Raw genomic sequence first — 15,878 nt, forward strand, 5'->3', positions numbered from 1 at the left:
GGGCCAGGAGCTATTCCTGGGCTCTGGAGGGGGGATTGCTGGCTCTGGTGAATTTTACTGTAGCTTTTGATACCAAACTTGAAGCCAGATTTTGCTCAAAAAAAAAAAACTGCTGAGCTCTCCCAGCTGGGGCTGATTTTCAGGAGATTGGATCTCCCATGCAGGGAGCTCTGAGTGGTGGTGCAAGTGAAGGTGTGGCTGTGCCTGGAGAGCTGAGTGTGGCTTGGAGGAGGTGGAGGGGATGCTCCTGCCTGGACAGCAGACTCCTTTTGGGGAGGGTCCCTTGCTGGGGGCTGGCTGTGGGCTGTGACTGAGCTGTACCTGTGCTGGGTGGCGAGGGGCTGGTCCTCCCGGGGGCACGGGAGAGTCAAATCCGGGAAGATGACCAGGAGGGGCCTGCTGGCCCCTGGCCAGGTTTGCTTGTGAAACTCCAAGGATGGCTTCGGCAGTCGCTGCCAGTTCAGTCTGTCTTATAAAAATCACTTTGTGTGTTCTGCCTCCTGCTGATGCCACAGTCACCGAGGGAGGGGAATGAACTCTGGCCAAAACCCGACCCTCCCAGCGCTGACAGCAGAACCCCAGACAGCAAAAACTGGGAATACAGCAGGGACCAAGTTAACAGTTTGGTTTCTGAATGGGTTGGGAGAACACAACCCATCTGTATTTTCCCAGAAATCAGGGAAACTGCTCTACCCCACCAGGAATCCGTGCCGGTTGTTTGGATTAAAGAGCTCTTTCATTCCCACATACCTTCTATAGCTGGAGCAGCTCTCACAGGATGACATGAGCTTACACAGGGGTCAGGCACAAGGTATTTGCACCGTTTAAGTCTTGCTGAAATCCTATTTTGAATCCTTAAGCGTGCTGTACGTGGCACGTAAAGCCGCGCTGCCTTTGCACGGGATTGAGTTGCTCTTGCTGTTGTGGAGCTTGGGAGTGCAGTGTTTGCTCCCTGCTGGAACACGGTGCTCACCTGCACGTCCATCCCTTGGGAACCTCACAGAAATACTGGGCAAGGGGGTGGTTCTGGGGTGTTCTCCTAACAGGTGGACTGGGAAAGGTTGGAAGGTTCCACTAAACATTGCCACCTTCATCATGTCTTCACATTTCAGCTGAGTTTTTAATAGCTTTTTGGAACTTCCTATGAGGATCCTAGAGGCAAAAAAAAAAACCCCAAACCTGGAGAGTTCTTATGGTTTGTGCTCTGCCAAAGAAGCCTGGCAGTTCAGTTAACAAGATCACTTCCCCAGTTACATGAGTTATTGTTGGTTTTAATTAGAAGTAATGCTGTAGTTTGAATGTACAGCACAATGGGGTATAAAATGCAGTTCAGCACAGATACGAAAGATGATTTTTCTAATTATAAACCTATTTAGAAGGTGGATAGACTAGAAATGATGAAATGCCAAGCTGCAGATGAGGTGAGCAGGCTGGAATACGCATGCACCCACGCACCCACGCTGTCAGAGGAGAGAGAGGAGAGTGCTCTGGAAAACAGTTATAGATGCATAATTAGTTTAATCTGAAATTAATGCTAATTTCAGCAATTTGTGATGCAGGTTCACTATTAGTACTCTAGTCCACTTCCACCACATTGGGAAATATTGAGGATGCAAAGTCTTGATGAATTCCTCACCAGAGTGTGCTAGAGCTGAGTTCAGGCACAGGTTTCCAGGGTGCTCTTTGAGCCCTCTGTGTTGGTTTGCTTTAACCCTGTGTCTCTGCCTCCTGCTTTGGGATTTTACATGGATTTTGGGATTGTCAATGGATTTTACTTTGTGATAACACACGCTCTGTGCTATCTGGGTGTCAGCACTCATCCTTTCCAGCCTCACCATCCCTGCCTCCTGAGCAGGAGCTCTGCACTATAAAACTGGGGAGGGGGAACACAGCAAAAAAAGGCTGCATAAGGAATGGTTGGGAAATGACACTTAAAACCATTACCCTGAAGTCAAATATGCAACTTCTTTGTTAAACATAGACAGGGCCTTGACTCATGTAGACAGAGTAGTGGGTACTTGTTACTTCAGATTTTGAAATTCTGGGAATTGTGCAAAATATTTAATGAGCCTAAAATCCCCTTTGTTCATTGTTGATAGCAGTGATAGTAAGACAGTTTCAGTGGGGAAAGGAAAACCACAGGAAGGCAAAGAGCAGTGTTGGTGTGTGAGGGATGTTCATGGATTCGGAGCTGGAGGCTCTGGCTCTGAAAAACCCCATTCCTTTGTTTCACCGGGGTTTGTTGGGTTTAACTCATGTGTATTGATGTGTTCGAGTGGGACAGGACTTTTGTTCCCAGAGACTGCATCTACAGCCTGTTGTTAGAGGAGAGTTACCTGATACATCCCAAACTGATGTAATTCCAGCCTTAACCTTGCGAAAGCAGCATAAACTCTGCAGACTCGCCTGGTAAAGCGCGGAAGGTTTTTCCCTGCTCCTGCAGCACCTGAAGTGTTTGCTCAGTTTCAGAGCACAAAGGCGATTATATTTTTCAAAGCCGAGGCAATAAATGGAGTGTAACCTTGAATGCCTCCTGGCAGGAGTAGTCACATGTGTTTTGATGAACTCCCCACTAAGGCCGTATACAAACAGCAGTTCTGCTGCGCTCACAATTAACGGGCCTCACATCTGCCTCTCCTGGCCGTTCCTTCCGCAGCGAGAGAGAGACACCTTCAGTACACAAACCCTCCGAACCCAGCCAGATCCTCAGTGACTTCCACTGGAGGAACTTCAGACTGGGAATTTGGTTTGGGGCTTTTTGTTACAATAATAAGAAAATAATGATAATGAGTGGTTTTCTTCAATATATACATAAATGCTTTTATAGAATTGTAGGGTTTTTTTGCTAAATATATGCTGATTTATTTGCTGAGCCAGATGAGTGTTTTGATTTTAAAAAGCCTTTAATTTTAGAGAGCAGCTAAAGTTACCAGTGCCTGTGATCATTGGTGCCTCTGACTCTCTGTCATCTGTAATGTTTACACCAAGGGCACTTCATTAAATGTACTTTAACCCTTTGTTTTTCCTCCTGAAAACAAGCACAGATCTGTGGTGGAGAGAATATCATGTTGGGTAGTGAGAACATCACTCCCTGGGGTGAACCAGAAGGCTTTATTGGAGCCCTGTTTCCTGCAGAGGGTACTCAGTGAGGAACAAGCTGCCCTCACAGCCATTGGCAATGGGAGATTTTTGGCCTTTCTAGTTAATATGGGTTTTCCCAGCGTTTGTGTTGCATGTACCTGGTCCTGGCAGTGTTTGAGATGCTTTAAAAGAGCATATTTTCAGTGTAAAACTGTGCCAGGGGAGGTTCAGGTTGGGCATCAGGAAGAATTTCTTTCTGGAAAGGGTGGTTGGGCTTTGGAAGGGGCTGCCCAGAGAGGTGCTGGAGTCAAGCAATGTCCAAGGAAGGCTTGGCTGTGGCACTCAGTGCCCTGGGCTGGGGGACGAGGTGGGGCTGGGGTACAGGTTGGACTCGATGGTCTGGGAGGTCTTTTCCAACCTCAGTGATTCTGTGCTGCTGTGAAAATCTTGGTTACTGGTGACCAGTGGCTGACACAGGAGGGGTCCCTGCTGGATGAAGACCCAGGAGTGAGTGATGACATGTTTTCCCTGTGTCTTTTGGATGTCCCATCCTGTTTGGCCGGCGTGTTTGCCAGCCCTTGGCCGTGAGCCCCCAGGCTGCCCGTGTATGCTCCCATCCTGGGGCTGTGTCCAGGCAGTGGCTCCTCTTGAGGCACGTCAGGATCAGAGGAATCGCTCAGGCTGCGTATTTTCTGTTCCTGTGCTGGGGGGAACGTGGTAACAAAGCAATTGAACTGTCTCTTCAGGGAAACGTAGATTGTAAAAGCAGACTTAATTTTGTGCTTCACTTTGGTACCAAAGAGCTGATTTCTGAAACCATTTCCCAGCTCGCAACACATCTCTAGGCATTAAAATGTTGTGAATTTGCTTGTCATTACCAATATTTTCTTTGACTGAAGCTATTGAAACAAAGTGGTCTTTTTTTTTTTTTCTTTAACCTTCAATCTTGCTTCTAAAAGCAGTAGCTCTCTTTTTCTTTCTTTCTTGGTCAAATATAAAAATGATGATAATTTCAAATACTGCTTTAGAATAATTGCTTTCCTCCCTCTTTTGTATAACAACAGAAGCTTGGCCTGATCTTAAATCAGATGCTGGCAGGCAGAGGGCTCTTGACAGCCCTGCAAAATCCTTTAGTTACAAGTCGGCTTTCGCCAATTCTTTATTTGTAAATGACAATTTTCTACAGAAAAATATATGCTTGGGCTTCAATTTCGGAGCCCTAGATTGCAGCCAGGAAAAAATAATTGAATTTTTACACATTTTTTTTTTCCTTTCTTTCTTTTTCTTCCTAACTTGAAAAAGAGAGGAAAAAAAAATCAAGTGGAGCTCTGTAAGGCTGATGGAGGGGAATGTCTGGTTAATGTGCATGGCTGTGGGGATGGGGGTGATGGTTGATTTGTTCTGTGCAGGGAGGACCTGGGTCTGCTCTGGGCTGTGGGAGGGGGACAGGGGACAGGGTGGTGGTGCATGTGGGGCCGGTCTGGGCTGTCCCCGTGTGACGCCTCCCTTCGCTGGCTGCTGCTCAGCCAGGCAGGGGCTGGCCCTGCAGTCGTGCAGCATTTTTCCCTCCAGCCTCAGGAAGCTGGCTGCTTTACCCAGTTTCCAGAGCAAACAAATTTAAGCATTTCAATGCATGAATTTTATTTTGGCGCGTTTGGTTTCCTGAGCTAATGTGCAGTGTGGACTCAAACACCTTTGTGTGGTGGGTTGGCTGCTGCTGGGCTGTCTCCAGCTTTGAGGCCGTGGTCTGATCCAAGCTGGGGTGTTTCCCCTCTGCCCAGCTCTGCCAGGACGATGGGGGCCCTTTGGAGCACGCTGACAGCATTGTCCTGGATCTGCCGTGACTTGGGGTGGCCCACAGGGATCAGGGGGTTTGGGATCAGCCCACCAAGGACACCAACTTCCCCTGCCATCGTTGGGGTTTGTGTCCATGGGCTGATCCTGCCCATCTTCGAGGGCTGCAGGTTATGGATGCTGGATTGTGGGATGGTGTGTAAACCCAGCACCATCCCTTTGTCTTGTGTGGACCAAACTGGGGTGCACACGGGTCAGCAGAGGAGCTGGGTGCTCAGCTGGGGTCTGGGGAACACAGGGGTTTCTGCAGGAGCTGATCCAGCCCTGATGGGTGGTGACACTGTGAGCTGAAGTGTGGGTTGTGGCAGCTCTGGCTGTCTTTCATCATTTGATTATTTTTAAAGTAACTGTGCAAGTTCCTTTTAAACTGACCCATGGAAACTTAATAACACATCCCTTCGATTTGATGTAATTGCCTTTTGTCTGCCAAAGAGAATTCACCCTGTCTGGAGGAGGAGGAGGGGGAAAGGCACTGTGCTTTTGAGACAGTAGCTATGAAGATATGACACTTGTGGACTCCTTTTTCACTTATATTTGCATTGAGAAACACAATAAAAATCATTTATTAAAAAAAAATATCCGGGGGCTAGAGTTGTTATTGAGAGCCTTTACTCAGCCATCTCAAATAAAAACAAAACAAGACAAAGAGAAAGAAGTATCTAATCAAATCGAATCGAAATTGCTTTTGTAAAGAAATATTCTCATTATCTGGGTTAGGGATGGGATCTGAAGAATATTTCTTTTTTCCACATATTGTTTGAAATAATCTGGTTAAACCATGTGCTTGTCTTATAATTTCTTACAGATGGTCACAAGAACAAAGAAAATATTTGTAGGTGGATTATCGGCTAATACAGTAGTGGAAGACGTGAAGCAATACTTCGAACAGTTTGGCAAGGTAAGTTCTGCCCAAGTGAGCACTACACAGCTCTTTCTTTCCTTTCTTTTTTAAAGTGTGTTTTAAAAAAGTGCAGTGAAGGCTGGGCTCAGAGGAGGGCCACAGTTTTTGCCTTCCCGTGTCGTTTCTCGAAGCCTCTGGAATTCCTCTTCTGTTCATTATGTGTGTTTGTGCACAGCATTGCCAGCGCTACTCACTTCCAGGAAAGTAAAAAAGCATCGTTGAGAGGTGAATCTGTGTCTGTTCAGGAAGAATTTGACCCTTAGCTGAATGATTATACAGTTGTCTTCTCCATAAAATCAGCCTTCTGTTTACCTTGATTGCAGTGGCAGAAGGGGCAGATAGATGGATTGGGGAGCTCATTAAGTTGTGAAAATGCCTGAAGGAACCACGTGAAAAGCAAAGAGTAATGTGGAAATCACTGGAATATCCACTTAATTTCTTAGTAGAAAATCCTTATGCGAGATCCTGTGCAAATACATGTAGAATCCTGACATCATTAAAAAAACCCAAACCAACCAAAAACCCAAGCAAGTTTATGCACAGAAGGAGACCTGAGCCTTGCCAGAACAGTCCTTGCTGTGGTGTACGACTCAAAGCCCACAGTCCAGGCTGTGGCTGGAGCTCAGTGCCGCTGACTTGCATGGAGCTTGCTGCATCTCCAAGGCTTTGGGACGCTTGTTCAGGAGTCTGATGGGTGAAGAGCTTGCAGAACTGCCTGCTCTGAGAGCAGTTTGTGGTCCCACCTTCCATGGGGACTTCTGTGGGGCTCCGTGGACTCCAGGTCCGTGGATTCCAGCTCAGCAGCTCAGTTCCTGTGTTCTGGAGTGCAGCCATGGATGTTTTAGATGCGAGATTGCGTGAGGACACAGCGGGGTATCCCGGAGCAAAGCAACCCCCAGTCCTTGTAGTTAGTTTATGTTTCTTTTATCTGCCCTGAAAAGCCTGAGCCAGGCAGGATTTTGTCGAGGGCTGAGGAGGCGAGTTTATAAATGGTTCTGTGCTGGATTGATAGTTGTTTTGCAAACCAGTCATTTTATTTTCAATAATAATCTTCGATTCCGGCAGGATGTTTACAGCCTGCTGAGCCTTTTATTAAAGGATTACATGAGCTTTTGGATGTTTCTTCTGTAGTTACTTCTAATTGCAGAACTCCACTAACCTGTATTTTTGAAGTTAATAATAGTTTCAATATAAGTGCTTTGCATATTGTCTGGATGTTGTCTTAATATAGTCTTTTTAATTTCACCATCTGGTAGTTTCATGCTTGCAATTTTACAGTCCCTGAGAATGCAGACAGCCAGGCTGTGTCTCAGGAGTGACTGGGGATTCGGGACGCTTTGGTTTTGCTTTCGTGCTCTGCCTTTCTTGAGACAGCTTAGCAGAGGTTTGCCTCTCCAAAGGCAATACTTTGGGAAAATCAATTTTTTTTTTCCAGGTATCTTAATTTGCAGGCTAAAAAATTAAGGAGCTAAAATTGCATGAGTTGGGATTAAGGCAGGAACCCATTCCTGTGGCAGCACAGCTGGGATGTCCTGCTGAGGCTGTGTGGTCCGGGCAGTAGAGCTCAACTCCTGCAAGGCTTGGTCCCTGTTATTCCAGGTGCCGTGTTCCAGAACATCCCCGTTTCACCCTTCCCTGTTCCAGCCCGTGAGGAGTTTGGTGAAGCCAGTGGTGTTTGGAGCAGAGGTGCTGGGCTGTCACTGTCACCTGGCCTTGGTGTGGGTGTTCAGGTTCTCCCCACGGCGTGTGCTGTTTATCAGCTGGGACAGTTTGGTTTCGGGGTGTTTTGAGGTGATTCTCCCCGAGGCTCAGGTTGTCAGGAGATGCAGAGCTGGTTAATGACCCTTGGAAATGGGAACTCGTGCTCCAACTCAATTAGAAGACTCGTTGGTACGCTGTGGATGGTGGGATGCTGCATTCAGATACAGTGACCCAGCACTGGCCCTGTGGGACCTTCCAGGAGCCCTGTCCTTCTCCATCCCGCTCCGTGACCCCTTGCTCAGATCTGCAGCCCTTTGGGCAGGGCCTGTGCCCTGCTCAGAGCTCCAGTCAGGCCATTCCTGTGCAAACAGGGATCCCCATCGATAGGTGAGCTCTGCCTTAGAGCTTCCTTGAAATCAGGCAAATTGCATGACACAATTAACGTGCCAGGAGCCGCCCGTGTTTGATAAGAGCATCTCAGGTGACTCGCTCTTTGAAATGCTGAGCTTATTTGTCGTGGAAAAAATTGCTTACCGACCGCTGTGACTGCTGAAATCCTGTTTGTACTTGCTGTGGAGAGGAGCTCTGCAGCCAGGGGAGGCTGTTTTGGTAACTGGGGGTAGCTCTCCAAACACACGATGTGAGCAGAGCAGCCCCCAGCTCTGGGGCCAGGCGGGCTCGCTCACGTAACTGCAGTTGGCAGGAAAGGGAGAAAGGGTTGAATTTGAGACTGCAGCTTTCTGAAAAGTCAGTGCCAGAGCCTTTGTCTCCAAGAAAAAGAAAAGCTTTAGTAAACACTCTTCCTGACTTGCATGAAAGTGCCGGACGTTACAGCACCCGAGTGCGTGGTAACAACAGTCCTGAGACTTGGACAGTGAGATTTCTCATAGGGATTATTTTTCTTCCTGTAAAGCCCAGGATCTGTAGGAATCCCAGCATTCCTTTTGGGAAGGTTGGTGTTCCTATCTGCTGTATTCTGTGGAGGAAAACAGGGAAAAATAACCTGAGTGAAGCCCAAAGGCTTCAGAGAGTGAGCACAGAGCAGTGTATGAACAGCTTTGTGATTGCTTAGAGCTGCTGAGGCTGAACCTGTGCACCTGCAGTTGTTGGGGTGCTCCCCAGACAGGCTTGGTGGGGTCTGTGTGCCAAGAGGGGGCTCAGGGTGCTGTGGAAGGGAAGACTTGTCCTTCCAGTGGTTTCAGGGAGCAGGATCCACAGAGCACACAAGGAGGCTAAGCCATTATGTTTACAAACAGAAGAAAAAAAAACCCATTGTGTTAATCCCTGGTCCTGACAGTCTAATGCAGTTGTTTGTGGGATCCTTCTTACAAGCAAAATAAATTCACTGGCCATGTTGACCTGTCTCGACTCTATAGCATCACCCTTGTGCTGGGTGGGAAAAACTGCTGAGACCAGGCTTTAAAAGAACTTAAATGAGAAGTGTTGGAGGTGAGGAAATCCAAGGGGAAACTCAGGCAGGGCTCACATTCCTGCCCTGAGAGGCCACAGTGCTGCCCTGAGCCATCAGCAGGGCTGGGGCTGCCTGGTTTATGGCTTTCTGGAAGTGGAAGCAGTGTGGAGCTCTGAGTTTGGGACATGCTGGAGCATTTAAGGCTTCAGGTATCGTTTAAAGAAAGAAAACTCAACAGGCTCCTCAAGCCTTACCTGGGGGACTGTGACCAGCAGGAGAAAGCCCTGAGCGCTAACGAGCTGCACTTCTCAGGACCTGCACGTCCTGTGCCTTCCAAGCTGCAGGCACTGGTGGTGAGGATTTGGAGGGTTCATTTTCCCAGGTGCTGCTCCCTTCCCAGAGCTCCTGTGAAAGCAGCACAGTCCTTCGTTCGCTGCTTGCAATTATACTTCACATGGCGAACTGTGTAATTAGTTTGGAAGACTTATGCCTAGTCATTGGTTTATCCTAATCGGCTTTGGCTTTTCCCAACAACAAAGTGAGCTTATTTTCCTAAGCTGAAACAACTCTGCTCCCTTTGTTCCTCTCTTTTATTGTCTCATTCCTTTCATTCTGTTTTACTGCCAAAGTTTTGTTTCATTAGGCCTACAAGTCATTTCCAATCCAGTGGGCTGCTACAATGAGGCCTTTATAACTCAGCTGCCCTGGTTCCCATGTCCCTTCTGGTCCAGAGCCAGGACTTGCTGTTTGACATGGGATTTTAACCCTTTGGCTGCCCTGGCTGCTGGTCCCCCCTTGGTGGGGCTGAGCCAGGCTGGAGATGGGGCTGGCAGGGCCCCCTGATGAGCTCATGGATCCCGATGATTGCGTGAGGCCGTTAATTGACACGTTAATGTGGTCGGGCTCCAGGTAGCGCTTTTGGGCCCAATTATTGAAACAGAATTCTGATTAAAATCTTCTGACTGTAATGAGTCACGGTGGGAACGGTCCTTGGAATGAAAAGGCCACTGTGTCCTTCCAGCATAGCAATAGTTATGGTAAAGGTACATTTCAGTTGTCCCGAGCTCTTGGATCAGCCCATGTATGACTATTCTTGTAGAAAAATCATGTTTTCTTGTGTGGGAGACAACACATTCAAATTTATCCTTTTTTGAACCAGAATGGTGATTTTTTTGAAGGAGATGTGTGAAATAGTTTTGTAGACAAACAATACTTTTACAAATTGTTATTTCAGACTGCTGGAAGAGCAGTTGGTGGCCCCAGATGTTTTACTGCTTCTAAAACTCTCAACTTGGGATCATTAGGCTCTTCATTTTTCCTTTCACAGGAATCCTAAAGTGACTTTTGGGGAGGGGGGCTGTGGCACTTGTTTTTTATTTTAAATTTCCAGGTGAAATTGAACCAGCACAATATGCATTAATTTTGTTTCCTGTCCTGGCTTGCCACGAGGCCCCTCAGACCGATCGTAGGCATGTTCCAGCTCCGCTTGGAATACGTTGTTTCCTCAAGAATGGCTTTTAAGATTTGGAAATTTTGAGACAAGACAGGATTTCTGAATTACCTCTCTGGATCTGAAACATTTTGTACAGTCACTTGTTATTTCCTGTGAGATGCAGAACAGAGCAGTGGAATAATAAAAACTGGATTCTGAGGTTGGTTTTTTTCGGTGAAACTGTTGAGCTTTTGAAAATGTGTAATTTTCTCATCTCCTCCTCCTGTAGCCTGACTTGGTGTCTAGAGGCAGTTAAACGAGTGAGAGGAGGTGCCTTCTCACACCTGTCCTGGCTCCAGGCACCCCTCCCCAGATCCGTGGTGCTGCCTCACAAAGGAACTAAAGCTGGGAGCAGCAAAACGTGAGAATGAGGATTTTCTGCTTTGGTTGTGCCGTGCCCTGCGTGGTAACAGCGACCTCAGTGCAAACAATGGCCAGTTGAGCCTTTGAAAAAAACAATCCCAATGATAAAGTCCCTCTGCTTTCTCTGTGCAGGTGTGTGGAGAGGGAGGGAGCTGGGATCCAAACTGAGGATTTCAGCCCAGTCGGGTGGTTTACGGGAACCGCTTCCTGCACGCTGTCCTCCTGGCAGCTCTGGAAATACAAACCAGGAAAACAGGAGAGAAAGCTCCTTGTCTGCCTGGGTGTGAAGGAGTTAATGTGCTGCTGGGGTACTAAGCACTCCAGTGGTTTACTTTTCCCGGAGACCTCGAGTATGGCCTCTGAAGATGTTATTACAATAGAGTTGTTAGCATGAGAAAAGGTGGTTTTCTCTCCATGGGTTCATTTTGGGGGGATTTGGAAGTCTGTGTGGAGCTGGGGCTAAGGCCAGAGTCAGGAGGTGCAAGGAATTCTGCTTGTATGAAAGTGAAAGCTTAGTTAATTTAGCCTTGGCAGAGGGTTTGAATTGTATTGTCAGCCCGGCTGGACATTGATATGTAGATTTAACGGTCAATAGGAGACATGGATGGGCTGTCCTTAAAGTACTTGCTTTGCAGAAAAATCATTTTTTGGTTTGACAGGTTGTTAGTTTTTCACGTTTTTCAGCACTGTATTTCCCAATTCAGCACTCGGGAATTGGTGATGTTTTATGAAATGAAGGGACAAAGTTGGACTCTGATTTACATTCTAGGCTGTAATAACCGGAGTTCCCAAAACATTTGCAGTGTGTGGTAAGGCAGAGAACGTGATGGCATTTTTTAGCTGCTGCTGCCCTCACTGTTCCCCTTCAGAGCGATTCCAGCTCTAGGCCTGGTGTGGAAAAGCTTGGAGCTCCTCCTGTCCTTTCTCCTGTTACCTGGGTGTGCCCTGGCAGAAGTCACTTCACTGGAATCATCTCATCTCCTTGGAACAGGATGAGCTATGGACAAACACCTTGTTGTTTGCAGCTCCTGACAAGTTTGGGACAACAAAACCCAGAGGTTTTTGGGGCTATTCTGTTACAGGAGCAGGGACCAGAAGTCCCCCTTCTTCATACCTGTGCTTGTGCTTTTCTGCATTTCCTCATTTCCATGTTATATCCCTGATATGCTAAAGGATAATGAATGTTCCTTTAAATCCTGGCTTTGGCACAAGACAAGGGATCTGGGATATAGGGGTCCCTCATGGCCTAAAGCACTTTTTATTATTTTTTCTCCTTCCCACGCATGCTTTTTCTTTCTTTCCTTCTTTTTTTTTTTTTTAAACAAACTGAGAAACTCGATCATTGCTTAAAAAGCAGCCCCTGTTTTCATCCTGCCAGTGAGAAGCTTGTACACAGGAAGTCAGTTTTTAGGTGGTCTCTAATAAGCCACATGCTTTGTGGAAGTGGTTTTGTTATAAATTAGATGTTGGTTTCTACCTGGGTTTTATGAAAAGAGGAAATGTTAAGAGAGGGTTTGTGGGCACGAAGGCAATATCAGAGCTCAGCAGAAGTCTGAAGTACAGTTTTATTTCCTTTTCTCCTCTGGTTGATGAAATGGTGAGGAAGGTTCAGGCTCAGCACCATGTGAGGTGGGGTGATGGTGGAGGGGAGGGGGCCCCGAGCGCCCCTGTCCTGCTCCCGCTCGCTGTCTGACTGTGGGCAGGGGTTTTACCTCCCTGCACATCCCCTTGCCTTCCTTGCCTCTAAGCTCTGAAGGGCACAGGGAATGTAAATGTTCACTTATGGCCTGTGCCCTGCCTTGTGTCTCGTGTTCTCCAGTAATAGCAGGGGAGCAGTGCTGGTCTGAGCTCTCAGGGTGTGATGCACCACTGGCTACTCACGATCGTGCCAAGAGCCTGAGTGAAATCACTTGTTAATCAGGGGCCATGTTTGGGGAGAGAAGTTACATGAAAGTATTCGTGTTCCCTCCTCCAGCATGAGTGGGAATGCTTTTTGTGTGTCTTTGTGTCAGTTTTACAACTGAGCCACACCGTGGAAATTATCTATATCCTTTTTGGGACCCCAAGAAAGTCAAGTGTGTTTTTCACCCCTGCTTTTATTTTATACAAATGCAATAGGCTATATAAATAAAACCCCTAAAAAATTGAGTTAATTGTGTTTGGTGTAACATCTTTACCTTATCCCTGGAGCATTCTTGGCTTCAGCCCCAGAGTGGGTGAGTGGGTTTGTAGGTGTAGAACTTCCCTGGAAGGAGATGATTTGGTTTTGCAGTGCTGTAGTGGCATCTCTGAGCCCTGTCTGGGCCCATGGGTCTGGCTGCAAGAGGAGCTCTGCCCCAGCAAACTGCATCGAAGGCAGAAGCTGGTGGTGTTAAACCACAGCAATAGGAACCAGGTAGAATGCTCTGATGGATATTTTCAATATCTGCTGTGAAATTGCATCAGATTCCACTTTGGCACTTGTCTGGAAGTGCAGCCTCCTGGGCACTCCAGAAGTTATTTATAAGTGTGGGTGCTGCTCCTGCCATCCATGGAGTGATACCCTGTGCTCAGAGCACTGCTGGTGTTTGAGGAGCTACAGCTGAGGGGGGGCAGAGCTTGGCCTTGGGAAAAACCCGTGTTTTAACATTGATTCTCTAATGAGAAATCAGCAGCAGTTATTTGAAACTTTGTGCGGTGTAATTGAAACCTGCACTCTCCTGCTCGCAGATTGGGAAGGCTCCCGGCTGAAGGGAGCTGGTTAAAACGTAATTGATTGGAGAGTCAGCGTTGGATCATTGGCATCATCCTAAACAATGGACACGCTGGCATTGAGTGATGGGATGTGAAACGTGAGGGTGTTTGAAATGCAGCTCTGAGTCTGGGCCGTGAAGAAAAGGGCTTTTAAAAGTACCCAAGAGGAAGTTCATAGAAATTGCTCCAAGTATGGAAAAGAGCACACGTTACTGGAAGCAGGTGTAATAATGCTTTTTCCACATGGAAATAAATGGCCATATTGGTCAGTCCTGGAGGTGAAATACCTGAGGTTTGTTCACACATGGAATATCGAGGTGAGACCAGTTTAATTAAACTTATGTTTATTCTGCAGAGGTAGAATGTGGAATTCATTTGACGTCCATCATACACGTCTGTCTCTGTCAGGATCACTTAATATGTTATTTTCTTGGGAAAAAAATGCACCTGGGCAAATTTGGGTAGAAGTGGAGTGGTAGCCAAGCGTGACTTAGCATCAGACCTATCAATAATCATCAGCCTGGAGAGGTGTGTGTGGTACAGTATATGTATTTATAAATATAACTCCAGAAACGGGGACAAGGGCAAAGTAGCTCAAATGAAGAGCCAATTAAGATAATCTAAGCAGAACGAGGATTAACTGCCTCTTAATCTGAAGGGTACCCAAAATGCATGTGGCCAGTTCAGACCAAACAAGTGTTGTCTGTGTCAGGGACACGCGTGAGGGGCGTGGGATGAACAGGGATGAGCGCGGTGTGCTCATCCCGCTGTCCCGGGCACGGTGTTGTTGGATCGGTGATCCGGGATCCGATGGGTCCTGCCAGCCGTGTGTGTCACGGAATGAACCTCTGTGCTGCGGTGTCATTGCCGTGGAAGTGGGAAGGAGTTAAGGGTATTGGGTACGTTGTAAAGAAACGATGGCTTGTGTAAAAGAAGTTCATATTTTGCCGTTTCTCTCTTTCCAGAAAGTTGGGAGCTCTCACAAGTGGGTCAGGGAAGAAGCTGCTGTGTGTTGTCTTTTAAACAATGAGTTGCAGTGCCCACCGTGGCCTTTGCTGCTGCTCCCAGCACCGAAGCTGATGTGAATCGATGCAGTGAGGCCCGTGCATGTGCTGGTGGGAGGGAAAGGGGGTCACATTGGCACCCCTGTTTCAGGGCTGTGATTTTAAAGCCCAGCAAACACGAGCAGGATTCCACCTGGAGCATCCATTTGTTTTAAGGCTGGCCTGGCAGGGTGTAGTGGGGTGTGATGTCTGAAGCTGTGGGGCTGTGGCTGGCCCGGGTGTGTGCTGGGGAGGGGGTTTGGGAGGGTGGGCAGCCCCTGCCGTGGCAGTGCCCCCGTTTCTGGGGCATCGCTGTGCGAGCAGTGACTCTCCAGGAGAAGGTGCCTGTGTTGACTCTATTACTCTGATGAGTGGTTTAGCGAGTTCAGATCGGTGCCATGTTAATTGTCAGGACTGGGAGGGTGGGAGCAGATTTCACTGGGGGCAATGGAAGAGATCCAATGAATTTCCACTCCGTTTCACTGCTTGGCAAACCAGCACTTACTGTCACTTTGCATAAATAGGTTTATTTCAGAGGGTCAGCCGTCACCACTCCCCCCTTCCCCTGCTGGCCCACCCTCCCCTGAAGGAGAGGAGGCCGATGAGCATTTAATTTCCCCAGCAGCAGGTGCTTGTCATCCATCTGAAGAAAGCTGCCAACATCTGGTGCAATTGCCTCGGCAAACGCAGTAACAAGGCGCCTGCAGTTCAAACGCAGAGAGAGCATTGCCTCTTTAATGATAACAAGCTGTTGGCTTCCCCTCTGAGATGAATTCATCTCACAGATGTTTGTCTAGTTTTGGCAATCTTATCACTATAGCTTTGGTGATTATGCTCAACTGGAGACTATTACTATAAAAGAAGTTTGAACTTGTTCCATTTTTGCATTATTTATTTATTTAGCCATTTATTTCTCTGCTTTCTGGATATAATTTGTATCAACAACTGTACTGTTGGTCCCATTACCCAACTGCCCTGACGATTTTTATTGCATCTGCTGAACAGTAGCTCGCTACTTGACTCCCACCGCTGGCAAATGTCTTTCAGCCACGCTGACGTTTTTAACATTCCCCATCAACAGCTTTGTGGTTTGAACCCTCTATTTAACACTACATTTTCTGGGATTACTTGGCGCTCGCTCTGTCTGTTCTCTCTAATAACTGCAATATCCTCACTATTCCTGCAAAGCACCAGGGCCAAGAATGTTCTGGATGTTCCGTTTGGACGGCGGCGCTCCGGTGACCTTGGCGGGGGTTTGTAATGACAGCGTACAACCATCTTCATTGCTGGATCCTAAAT

At 47.3% G+C, this 15,878-nt stretch overlaps 1 protein-coding gene across 12 annotated transcripts in view; it reads left to right on the plus strand.

The window, feature by feature from the left end:
• MSI2 (musashi RNA binding protein 2) overlaps window positions 1–15,878 on the plus strand; it is a 220,201-nt gene that overhangs the window by 71,374 nt on the left and 132,949 nt on the right. For all 12 annotated transcript variants that reach the window (XR_007629773.1, XR_007629774.1, XM_050322098.1 and 9 more), the window contains exon 6: window positions 5,741–5,833. Coding sequence is in view for 10 of the 12 variants with exons in the window: in XM_050322098.1 (XP_050178055.1) it covers window positions 5,741–5,833 (93 nt within the window). In the remaining 2 variants the exon portion in view is untranslated. The remainder of the gene's footprint in view (window positions 1–5,740; window positions 5,834–15,878) is intronic.

The sequence above is a fragment of the Myiozetetes cayanensis genome, unplaced genomic scaffold, assembly GCF_022539395.1.
Source record: "Myiozetetes cayanensis isolate MyiCay16 unplaced genomic scaffold, myiCay2020 scf27, whole genome shotgun sequence".
Lineage (NCBI taxonomy): Eukaryota > Metazoa > Chordata > Aves > Passeriformes > Tyrannidae > Myiozetetes > Myiozetetes cayanensis.